A 13,528-nucleotide genomic window follows, 5' to 3' on the forward strand; every position below is an offset into this window, starting at 1 on the left:
CTGGGCTCACTCACCAGCAAAAACAAACACCTCGAGTCATCGACGCTGTTAACTAGTATGAGAAATACAAACAGTGTGCAAGTGATTTGTGATATAGAATGTTGAACGGATGTCTTCTAAGTTATGGGTTTTTGTTGTAAGAGTTGAATCAAATGTACCAATAAAGATGACACAATAGAAAAGTGACAAAAGTGCACAATATGAAACGTATTTTAAAACAATGAATAAAGATATCTTTTTTAAATACCTGTCTTTTCCACTTCCGTTCATCTTTTTCACATCTGCACCATTCTCAACCAATAAAGTGACGAGACTATGTAAAGAAAACAGACATTCTCATTTAAATGTATCGGAGAAATTCTAACACAGACCTTTTGTTCAGATGTATAAACAGATAATTTGTGTTTAATATAAACACAATTTCAAATATAGTCCGTAGTCAATAATTCACAGCAGATCACGATCTTTTCTGTGACATAACAGGGTTGCAACTTACCCAGGAAAACGTTTAGTGCACATTTTTTTGTTTCCTGCAGGCGACTTACGTTGTAAATAGATTAAACAGCCGTGGCAAACACAAAAGGTTTTATTTTAACATGCCATCCCAAATCATCAAAAGATGAGAGTAAATGTGGTGAATTCATAGGGCCATCTGAACTGCAATGTACACAAGTAAAACAAAAAGTATGGCGCTTCACAGGTATGCAAGTGCTAAGATTCCTAGCTCTACAACGATCCTGTACACAGGACGTGAAATCCCTCACCCAGTAATGTGGCATGTTTGATCATCGGGTTTTGTTCTACGTAGGGCAGGCAGGGTAACCTGTTCGGCTCAATGGCTTCCAATTATCCGAGTTCTTTTTTAAATATACCATTCTTTTTAAAAGATAGATGCACCTGCGGGGACCTCTTGATGTATACGATTAAAATTACCAAAAGGTGAACAAAGAATCCTAATAATTAATGTTCTCGACGCTCAAGTTAAAATGAAAAGAAGGACGTTTTAGGGTATTTTTGTCTCTATAGTAGTTTCAAGTGATCAACATGTTTCTGCTTACAATAATGCTCTCATTACGAGTCTGGCGGTCTGAGGTCTGCCAGACTCATGGGGGCGCGTCAGTGGCGGGCAAGCCACCGCCGCACCGTTGGTCCGACCGACCTATTGGGACTCTGGCAGTTAGACCGCCAATGCATCGCCACAGCCGCCAGGGAAGCACCATTCCCTGGCAGTCCCATGGCGGTCAGAGGGCTGCAATATGCTTGGTGGTGCATATAACGACGTTCCTCACCGCCTGCGGTCTTATGGAGGTTCTCCCTCCATGTAACTGCTGGCGGTGAGTAAAGAAAGGGGGCCCTACAGGGCCCCTTCCTGCCCCTGTGCACGGGGGTGATTGCAGGGGGGTACATATTAGGCCCCCTGTATTTCTGCACCCAGGTTCCTGCACAGGAAACAATGCATGACATGGTGCATTTCTTCTTGTGCAGGAACGTGCACTGGTGGTCCAGCAGCGTTGCTGTTTCAGACTCACAATGAGCCTTTTAAACGGCACTGCCGTGGGAGCGTTACACTGCCCGCCAGACAGACTATACAAATCTTTTAATCTGGTGGGCGGGTGGCGGGGACTGTTGGTAGTACAGAGGTGCAGCAGTTGCACCCGCCCTTGCTCCACCAAAGATCGTAATCTGGCCCTAAGTGGCCAACTAGGGGATCAGAGGCATTTTTCAGGTCCAAAAGAAAGAGAAAGGGGCCCTGTACTCTGCCTACCCCCTATCCTAACTAGGTGTATGAAGGTGGCTGCACTTAGAACTCTAGGTGTATGAGGGTGGTTATGTACACGAATTCATACACTGTCTAACCCTAATATTTTCTTTTTGGATTTAGCATTATTCCACAGGAAGGCTGGTGGATTACAAAAGTATATCCCAATGCCATTGACTGCAACAATTTACTGAAATTCGATAGTTTTCAAACCCCAGGCTCCCAGGGAGTATTTACCATTTAGACATATTTATGCCTGTATAGAAATGGCACTTGCAAGCAAGCAGAACAATTGACCTTGAAACTAGAAAACAGGAAATACCCAAATAAGATTATTGAACGAGCAAGAAAAAGAGCATATAATAATATCTGTGAAGCTCAGTAGGAACCAAGCATACGTCCAAAACATAAGAGAATCACATGTGTAACCAACCACCTTTTCTTTGATCTGTAATGTTAAAATAGTCATCAAAAGACATAGAGAGATCTTAAATACAGTACAAATGTGACTACCAAAACGTTTGTTATCCTTCAAACGAGGGTGTAGTCTAATATAAATATATAATATATCAACGACCGACAAACACTTCAACCAATGAACAACAAACCATTTGGGGCCTTCTGCCAGTTATGAGGCATTTTACTTGTGGGCACACAAGCACCACTGAAGAAGTTGTTTTGGTCTTCTGTAAACAATAACAGCTAAGAAAATACTCTTATTGCAAACGTGATCATTTGGTCTATTTGGTCATTTTCTCATGTGCACTAAAATATATTGACATGACAGCCAGGAAGATTAGGATCCACATTGAGGAACACCGCAGTAATATCTGCTACCAGGCTTCTTAGCACAGTTAACTAACCATTTTTGGGAATTAAGGCACTATGAAAATTATAGAAATAATCCCCTGCACACCATAGTTTCCATCAGCAGATTACTAGCGAAAGAATAAAGACAGATTCACAGATTGGGACTAATTGATGAAATGCCTTGGGCCCGCTTTGACCAATAAGTCTTTCTGTCGTCCATACTTGTTCCAACATTATAGCTACAAATAAATGTGGAGCATAATAAGCTATGAACAGTGTCTTGTGAAATTAGCTGGAATATCCTTTGGCGCTACTCTATTCACAGTTATTATTAGGAACAGTGTTATTTTGCCACACTGTCTACACAGTCTTCATAATATTTTTTACTGAGACATATGGGATATCTAATGCTAATTGCATTCTTTAACTTGGCTGAAAAAAGGTCCTTCATCTTTACTTTGGTACAGTTATATTTATTACAGTAATTATTAGCAGCATTGGTACTTACTATCTTGTTTGCACAATACTTATAAAGCAATTTATTTTTTAGTTTAGTCACACACTGTGCTGGCCTTTTAACATAATGATGTAGATTGCCTAAACGTATCCACCAGCTGTATAACGCCGCATAGCAGTACATCGGCATGATGATGTAACTAGCCTGGACTGGCTCCTGCGTCAGAGGCATCCCGACTCCCTTTTTTAGGTCTCTCCTGCCAACAGCTCACAAGCAGTCTACTGTGAGCGATAATGTTTACTATAGAGGGCTTGGAGACCACCCATTCTTTCCCATTAGTTGGCATATTTGCCACACTTCTTTGACTGCCTCATAATTGGCAAAGGTGTACCAATTATCACTTCCTTTTCTGTCTATGGAGCATGGACCAAGAACAAATTGAGTCATCTTAATTAGTGTGCATCCGCTGCTCAGGCTACAAAATTCCCCTGCACACTACCCTATTCCAGCCCACACATTTACATGTCACACATTTTCCATCCACTCTATGCAACACATTCCACTCCACACAATTTCACTCCAAGCCACACAATTCCTCACAATGCCACACAATTCCACTTCACACCACACAAGTCTACTCCACAAAATTCCACTCCACACCACATAATTCCAAGCCCCGACAGTCCCCACAATTTTATGACACATAACTCAATTCTACTCCACATAATTCCACTGTATGACACACAATTCTATTCCACACCACACAATTCCTCTCCACACAACACGATTGCACTCCATGCCATACACGTCCTTACCACACAAACTACACAATACCACTCTCCACAATTCCTCTCCAAACCTCACAATTCCACCCCACTCCAAACTACATAATTCCTCTCCACAAAATTCCTCTCCACGTCACACAATTCCACTCAACTCAACACAATTGCACTTCACACAACACAATTCCACTCCACATCACACAATTCCACTCCACTCAATTTCACTCCATACAATTCCATTCCATTCAACACAACTGTACTCCTCTCCATTCCACACAATTCCCCTCCAAGTTGCGCAATTTCACTGACACCAAGTAATTCCACTCCACTAAGTTCCACTCTACGCCACACAATGCTTCTCCACACCAGACAACTCCACGGCACACAATTCCAACCACCCAATTCTATAACACACAATACGACTCCACTCAACACAATAAGACTCCACGCCACTCCACACGATTCCGCTTCACACAGTTCTACTTCATGCTTCACAGTTCAACTCCACTCAATTGCACTCCATTTCACACACTTGCACTCCACACCTCACAATTGCACTCTAGGCCACACAATTCCACTCCACGTCACTCCACACAATTCCACTCCATGATACAATTCCACTCAGTGCCACACAATTCCACTCCACACCACACAATTCAACTCCATTCAAAGCATGTCTACTAAGCATGTTAAAAAAAGATTAGAATTATACCAAAATACGAACATGTTAATTTAGTAAAAAATAATCAAATTATGGTGTGTCGGAGGTATCCATGAGAATATATGATGTTACAACACAGGCAATTACAACACATGCTTTTACAACGCAGTCTTTACATCGCAACTAACATTACATCGCATGATTTTACAATGCATGCCATTACAACGCATTTTTAAAAACTACCATTACAACGCAGTCCATTACAATTCATATCATTACAACGCATACCATTACAATGCATAATACTTTTAGAGCAACAGTAGGGTAACTGTGGAATAGTGTAGGGGTAAAAAACACTATTCTCACTCCAGTGAGTGCAACAGTAGGGAAAGTGTTAGATAGCATAGGGGTAAAAATGACTATTCCCATGTACCCCAAAACCCATACCCACCCTAATACAAAACAAATCTCCATTACTTACCTTATAATGTGTTGAAATAGCATGCATTGTAATGGTATGCGTTGTAGTGACATGCGTTGTAATGGCATGCGATGTAAAGGCAGTTGCGTTGTAACAGTTGCGCTGTAAAGGTAGGTCATTGTAATGACTGTGTTGTAATGGATGTTTCCCGTCCATGATGTCACTCGCAAATTCAAAAGCCAGGAACTCCAAAATGGAGACCATCACTGCAGAAAAGGATTGATAGATAGCCCAGTTCATAATTTCTAGAGAATAGACATGATTCTCAGTCCCAGCCGATTCCTAGAAAGTTATCGGGTAACCTGCATCCATGCTATTAGAGCCTGTATTTAGTGATCCATGGGCCGATGGACACATCTCCTCTAGAAGGAGTGGCTCATACCTTGCCTTGTGGAGAAGCTGCAAGCCCAAGGGCCAACTCTGAAAATAGGTTGTTAAAGGACTCCTCAGCAGTTCAATGTCCATGAGAGATGGCGCCTGCCAAGCTAGGTAAATATCTAGTGCTTATTCGAAGGGGCATCAGAGGCAGTGAAACACAGGCAGCACGCAGGTGAACCAGACAGGTCTGAAAGTTAACACGCATTCAAGGTCCAATTCTTGAAGTAGTAAGATCCCAAAGTATTGAAACATACGCTCACGGCACAGCTGGAGCGGTGATAATTCCATTGGGCTTGCAACAGAACATCATTGTGGAAAAGCAAAAATAGGACAAAAATTCTGTAAATCAGGAATAACAGCAGCGGGAATCCTCCAAACACACAAGAAAGAAGGGAAAGAATAAAAGTCGGCATTACTCAGAAGAGTGTTTAAAATGAACTGACTAAGCCAGAGCCCAAAATCTTAACCCCTTCTCTGCTAGGACTTTCCCCCCTCTGTGCTAAGCCTTTATTGGCTATTTGGGGTACTTCGGGCTTAGGCCCCTGAAACCTTTTGTCCACATAAGGCATCCACACCAAATTTTCATCCTTTTATTCCGACATATGGGATATCTAATGATAATTGCATTCTTTAACTTGGCTGAAAAAAGGTCCTTCATCTTTACTTTAGTACAGTTATATTTATTACAGTAATTATTAGCAGCATTGGTACTTACTATCTTGTTTGCACAATACTTATAAAGCAATTTATTTTTTAGTTTAGTCACACACTGTGCTGGCCTTTTAACATAATGATGTAGATTGCCTAAACTTATCCACCAGCTGTATAACGCCGCATAGCAGTACATCGGCATGATGATGTAACTAGCCTGGACTGGCTCCTGCGTCAGAGGCATCCAGACTCCCTTTTTTAGGTCTCGCCTGCCAACAGCTCACAAGCAGTCTACTGTGAGCGATAATGTTTACTATAGAGGGCTTGGAGACCACCCATTCTTTCCCATTAGTTGGCATATTTGCCACACTTCTTTGACTGCCTCATAATTGGCAAAGGTGTGCCAAGCATCACTTCCTTTTCTGTCTATGGAGCATGGACCAAGAACAAATTGAGTCATCTTAATTAGTGTGCATCCGCTGCTCAGGCTACAAAATTCCACTGCACACTACCCTATTCCAGCCCACACATTTACATATCACACATTTTCCATCCACTCTATGCAACACATTCCACTCCACACAATTTCACTCCAAGCCACACAATTCCTCACAATGCCACACAATTCCACTTCACACCACACAAGTCTACTCCACAAAATTCCACTCCACACCACATAATTCCAAGCCCCGACAGTCCCCACAATTTTATGACACATAACTCAATTCTACTCCACATAATTCCACTGTATGACACACAATTCTATTCCACACCACACAATTCCTCTCCACACAACACGATTGCACTCCATGCCATACACGTCCTTACCACACAAACTACACAATACCACTCTCCACAATTCCTCTCCAAACCTCACAATTCCACCCCACTCCAAACTACATAATTCCTCTCCACAAAATTCCTCTCCACGTCACACAATTCCACTCAACTCAACACAATTGCACTTCACACAACACAATTCCACTCCACATCACACAATTCCACTCCACTCAATTTCACTCCATACAATTCCATTCCATTCAACACAACTGTACTCCTCTCCATTCCACACAATTCCCCTCCAAGTTGCGCAATTTCACTGACACCAAGTAATTCCACTCCACTAAGTTCCACTCTATGCCACACAATGCTTCTCCACACCAGACAACTCCACGGCACACAATTCCAACCACCCAATTCTATAACACACAATACGACTCCACTCAACACAATAAGACTCCACGCCACTCCACACGATTCCGCTTCACACAGTTCTACTTCATGCTTCACAGTTCAACTCCACTCAATTGCACTCCATTTCACACAATTGCACTCCACACCACACAATTGCACTCTAGGCCACACAATTCCACTCCACGTCACTCCACACAATTCCACTCCATGATACAATTCCACTCAGTGCCACACAATTCCACTCCACACCACACAATTCAACTCCATTCAAAGCATGTCTACTAAGCATGTTAAAAAAAGATTAGAATTATAACAAAATACGAACATGTTAATTTAGTAAAAAATAATCAAATTATGGTGTGTCGGAGGTATCCATGAGAATATATGATGTTACAACACAGGCAATTACAACGCATGCTTTTACAACGCAGTCTTTACATCGCAACTAACATTACATCGCATGATTTTACAATGCATGCCATTACAACGCATTTTTAAAAACTACCATTACAACGCATTCCATTACAATGCATATCATTACAACGCATACCATTACAATGCATAATACTTTTAGGGCAACAGTAGGGTAACTGTGAGATAGTGTAGGGGTAAAAAACACTATTCTCACTCCAGTGAGTGCAACAGTAGGGAAAGTGTTAGATAGCATAGGGGTAAAAATGACTATTCCCATGTACCCCAAAACCCATACCCACCCTAATACAAAACAAATCTCCATTACTTACCTTATAATGTGTTGAAATAGCATGCATTGTAATGGTATGCGTTGTAGTGACATGCGTTGTAATGGCATGGGATGTAAAGGCAGTTGCGTTGTAACAGTTGAGCTGTAAAGGTAGGTCATTGTAATGACTGTGTTGTAATGGATGTTTCCCGTCCATGATGTCACTCGCAAATTCAAAAGCCAGGAACTCCAAAATGGAGACCATCACAGCAGAAAAGGATTGATAGATAGCCAAGTTCATAATTTCTAGAGAATAGACATGATTCTCAGTCCCAGCCGATTCCTAGAAAGTTATCGGGTAACCTGCATCCATGCTATTAGAGCCTGTATTTAGTGATCCATGGGCCAATGGACACATCTCCTCTAGAAGGAGTGGCTCATACCTTGCCTTGTGGAGAAGCTGCAAGCCCAAGGGCCAACTCTGAAAATAGGTTGTTAAAGGACTCATCAGTAGTTCAATGTCCATGAGAGATGGCGCCTGCCAAGCTAGGTAAATATCTAGTGCTTATTCGAAGGGGCATCAGAGGCAGTGAAACACAGGCAGCACGCAGGTGAACCAGACAGGTCTGAAAGTTAACACGCATTCAAGGTCCAATTCTTGAAGTAGTAAGATCCCAAAGTATTGAAACATACGCTCACGGCACAGCTGGAGCGGTGATAATTCCATTGGGCTTGCAACAGAACATCATTGTGGAAAAGCAAAAATAGGCCAAAAATTCTGTAAATCAGGAATAACAGCAGCGGGAATCCTCCAAACACACAAGAAAGAAGGGAAAGAATAAAAGTCGGTATTACTCAGAAGAGTGTTTAAAATGAACGGACTAAGCCAGAGCCCAAAATCTTAACCCCTTGTCTGCTAGGACTTTCCCCCCTCTGTGCTAAGCCTTTATTGGCTATTTGGGGTACTTCGGGCTTAGGCCCCTGAAACCTTTTGTCCACATAAGGCATCCACACCAAATTTTCATCCTTTTATTCCAACATCCTGAGGATTCCAAGGACACCCAGGGTTTGTTGATTCGCTGGGAGGGACTGTGAAATTAGCCAAAATACAGCTAAAATGTGGTTTTTTTTTGGGGGGGGGGGGGGTTGAGAAAGAAGTGCTGCAGAAGAAAGCATCTGGGTTTTTTTTCCTGCAAAAGGTATCAACAAAGGGTTAGCAGTGCTAAAATCACTATCTTCTGAGCTTTCAGGAGCAGACGGACTTTTGCCAGAAAATCAAATTGTTCTACACAGTTTTGGCATTTTACTGGGATACAGTCTATTCTTACTATGTTAATGTTATGTGCTTTCAACCTCCTTCCAGTTAGAGGTAGAACTGGGTGTGAAATCAATAATGGATACCGGAAAGCTATACATTTCTGAAAAGTAGACACACTTCTGAATTCAGCAAGGGGTCAATTATGTAGATCCTTCAAGGATTTCCTATAGAATGTAACAGTTGAAATAAAAAAATATTGAAATTGAGTTGAAAAACACAGCCATTTGCGCCTACATTTTCACCTGAAACTTTTAAGTATGTCAGATGTTTTACAGCAATATACCAGTACGTCTGATAGACCCTTCTGGTTGCTGGGATAAATAGGAGTTGTAGGGTCACCAAGAACCTGAGGAACCCAGAGCCAATAACTGAGCTGCGCCTTGCAATGGTTTTTCATTGTATACCAGGTATACTGCAATTCATTTGGTAAAATATAAAGAGTGAAAAATAGGTATTCAAGGAAACCTATGTATTTCCGGAATGGAAACAACATATGGAGTTTAGAAGCAGTGGTTATTTGCACATCTCCGAATATGTGGCTACCCATACTAGTATGAGAATTAGAGGGCATGTTTCACAATGACTTCTTTATTAAACACAGTCTTATATTTGGAAGACCGAATTGCATAGGAGGTCAATTGGTAATTACTGGAAAACGGCCCAAAACGAGTGGACAACTCACATTTTCCAGTGAAATCTGAACCTTTTTCCATAATGTGCTTTGCTGTGGATTTTAGACCCTAGCTCAGCCGGCACCTAAGAAAACCTAGCAAACCTGTATATTTTTGAAAACTAGATAACCAGGGGAATATGGGATGGGGAGACATTAGTTTCTCTCACCAGGTTCTGTTACCCAGGATCCCTTGCAAACCTCAAACTTTGTAACCCCCCATAAAAAAAAACAACATTTTTATCACCTTTTTGTAATGGAAAGTACTGGAATCTGCGGAAAGCCACAAACTTCCACCCACCCAGCATTTCCCAAGTCTACCAATAAAAATGGTACCTTACTTGTTTTGGTAGGCCACGTGGCCGCCACTGGAAACGGCCCAAAACACAACGTGTACACAATATTTTTCCAGTGAAAATAGATCCTTTTTTAGCAATGTGCCTAGCTGTGGATTTTGGACCCTAGCTCAGCCAGCACCTAGGGAAACCTAGTAAAGCTGTACATTTTTGAAAACTAGACACCCAGGGAAATACAGGATGGGGTGACTTATGTGCCTCTCATCAGGTTCTGTTACCCAGAGTCCCTTGCAAACATCAAACTTTGTAAATAAAAAATACTAATTTTCCTCACATTTCTGAGATAGAAAGTTCTGAAATCTGCAGGGAGCCTCAAACATCCATCCACCCAGCATTCCACCAAGGCTCCCAATACAAATGGTACTCAACTTGTGTGGGTAAGCCTAGTGCCCGCGACAGGAAATGGACCAAAACGTACTGTGGAGACTTCAAAATTATCAAACACAAAAATACTTGATTTTTATGAGGGAGACACCTACATTTTTGGGTCCTAGGCTCGGCGGACATCTTGGGAAACCTACCAAATCCAGACATTTCTGAAAACTATACATCCAGAAGAGTACAGGGAGGTGTGGCTTGCGTGGATCTCCCAACGTTTTCCTACCCAGAATCTCCTGCAAACCACAAATTTAGCTAAAAGAAATCACATTTTCCTCACATTTCTGTGGGGAAAAGTTGTGGGATCACCGGGCTGACACAAATTACCTACCACCCAGCATTGCCCCCCCGTCTCCTGATAAAAATTGTACCTCACTTGTGTGGGTGGGCCAAGTACCCGCTAAAGGGAAGGGCCCAAAACCTACTGTGGAGACATCCAAATTATCTATCAAAAAACAACATGGTTTTGCAATGGGTTCACCTGAGTTTTTGGTCCTGTGCTCGGCAGCCATCTAGGGAAACCTACTAAACCCGGACAGTTCTGAATACTAGACACCTGTGGGAGTCAAGGGAGGAATGGCTTGCATGGATCCCCAAAGTCTTCCTACCCAGAATCCCCTGCAAACCTCAAATTTAGCTGCAAAAATTGAATTGTTCTCACATGTCTGTGTGGAATCACCACGCCGGTACAAATTTTCTACAACCTATTGTTCCCCTTGGTCTCCCGATAAAAATGATACCTTACTTGCGAAGGTGTCCAATGCAGAGTCAGCCTAAAACGTATAAAAAACTGAATTTCGAGCTTAGAGCTCGCTGTGCTGACCCCTCAACCTCTATGTTTTTGGCTCTTCCAAGTTGCAGGCTATTGGCCCACCCACACAAGTGAGGTATCATTTTACTCAGGAGATCGAGGGGAATGCTGGGTGGTAAGAAAGTCATGTTGTCGTGGTAATCCCACACAGAAATGTGAGAAAATTGGATTTGATTTTTTTAAGCTAAATTCAAGGTTTGCAGAGGATTCTGGGTAAGAAAACGTTGAGGGATTAACCAAGGCCACACCACCCTAGACAACCCTGGGTGTTTAGTTTTCAGAACTGTCTGGGTTTGGTAGGTTTCCCTAGATGGCCGGTAAGCCCGGGGCCAGAAAAACAAGTGGCTCCCTCGCAAAACCAGATAGTTTTGTGACCGAGAATTTTGAAGTCTCCACAGTACGTTTTGGGACATTTCCTGTCATGGGCACTAGGCCTACCCACACAAGTGAGGTACCATTTTTATTGGGAGACCTGGGGGAACGCTAGGTGGTAGTATATTTGTGGCTGCCCGGTGACCCACAACTTTCCCACAAGGAAAAGTGAGGAAAACCTGATTTGTTTTAACTAAATTTGAGGTTTGTAGGGTATTCTGGGTAAGAAAACTTTGGGGAATCCATGCAAGTCACACCTCCCTGGACTCTCCTGGGTGTCTAGTTTTCAGATCCGTCTGGGTTTGGTAGGTTATCCTAGATGGCCGCCGAGCCCAGGACCAAAAACGCAGGTGACTCTCTTGCAAAATCAGGTAGTTTTATGATCTACAATTCGGAAGTCTCCATAGAACGTTTTGGCCCATTTCCTGTCGCGGGCACTAGGCCCACACACACAAGTTAAGTACCATTTTTATTGGGAGACCTGGGGGAATACTGGGTGGAAAGAAATGTTTGGCTGCCCGGGATTCCACAACTTTCCTACACCAGAAAAGTAAGGAAAATTTGATTTTTTCAGCTAAATATGAGGTTTGCAGGGGATTCTGGGTAATAAAACATTTGGGGATCCATGCAAGCCACACCTTCTTAGTCTCTCCCGGATGTCTAGTTTTCAGAACTGTCTGGGTTTGGTAGGGATTTCCTAGATGGCTGCCAAGCCAGAGACCAAAAACGCAGGTGACTCCCTCGCAAAACCAGGTGGTTTTATGATCGATAATTTTACGTTGTGGGCCATTTCCTCTCGTGGGCACTAGGCCTACCCACACAAGTGAGATACTATTTTTATCGGGAGACCTGGGGGAACGCTGGGTGGTAGGAAATCTGTGGCGGCCTGGTGATCCCAAAGCTTTCTCAACACAGAAAAGTTAGAAAAAAGTGATTTCTTTTAGTTAAATTTAAGGTTGCAGGGGATTCTAGGTAAGAAAATGTTGAGGGATCCACAGAAGCCACACCTCCCTGGACTCCCCCGTGTGTCTAGTTTTCAGAACTCTCTGGGTTTGGTAGTTTTCCCTAGATGGTCGATGAGCACAGGGCCAAAAACGAAGGTGACATCCTTTCAAAACCAGGTCATTTTGTGCTACATAGCGGGGCACCTGTGTTTTTTGGTCCTGGGCTTGGCAGCCATATAGGGAAACATACAAAACCCAGACATTTCTGTAAACTTAACACCCAGGGGAGTCCAGGCAGGACCAGCTTGCGTGGATCCCCCAACATTTTCTTACCCAGAATCCAATGTAAACCTTAAACTCAGAAAAAAAGTCACATTGTGAGAAAGTTGTGGGATCAATGCATCGGCACAAAGCTCCTATGACTCAGCGTTCCCATTGGTTTCCTGATAAAAATTATACCTCACTTGTGTGGGTGGCTCAAGTGCCTGCGACATGGCAAGGGCCAAAAACTTGACGAGATTGAGGGGGAACCAAAGCAGAGGCAAAAGAGCAGCTAGCAGTGAGGTATCATTGTTATCAAGAGACCGAGGGGAACGCTGGATGCTAGGAAATTTGTGCCGGCACGGTGATCCTACAACTTTACCACAAAGAAATGTGAGGAAAATATGACTTTTTAGCTAAATTTGAGGTTTGCAGGGGATTCTGGGTAAAACAAAACACTGGGGGCTCCATGCAAGCCACACCACCAGTCCACACACACCGCCAGCCAAACGCCATCCATGCACACCGCCAGACAAGCACCATCCACACACACCGCCTGCTTA

General features: G+C 42.8%; 1 protein-coding gene across 5 annotated transcripts in view; it reads right to left on the minus strand.

Moving 5' to 3' along the window:
- The window catches only part of FANK1 (fibronectin type III and ankyrin repeat domains 1), a 1,120,241-nt gene that overhangs the window by 299,755 nt on the left and 806,958 nt on the right, over positions 1 to 13,528 (minus strand). For all 5 annotated transcript variants that reach the window (XM_085606240.1, XM_085606238.1, XM_085606242.1 and 2 more), the window contains one exon: positions 248 to 313. In XM_085606240.1, the coding sequence (XP_085462366.1) occupies positions 248 to 313 (66 nt within the window). The remainder of the gene's footprint in view (positions 1 to 247; positions 314 to 13,528) is intronic.

This window comes from Triturus cristatus, chromosome 1_2, assembly GCF_964204655.1.
Source record: "Triturus cristatus chromosome 1_2, aTriCri1.1, whole genome shotgun sequence".
NCBI lineage: Eukaryota > Metazoa > Chordata > Amphibia > Caudata > Salamandridae > Triturus > Triturus cristatus.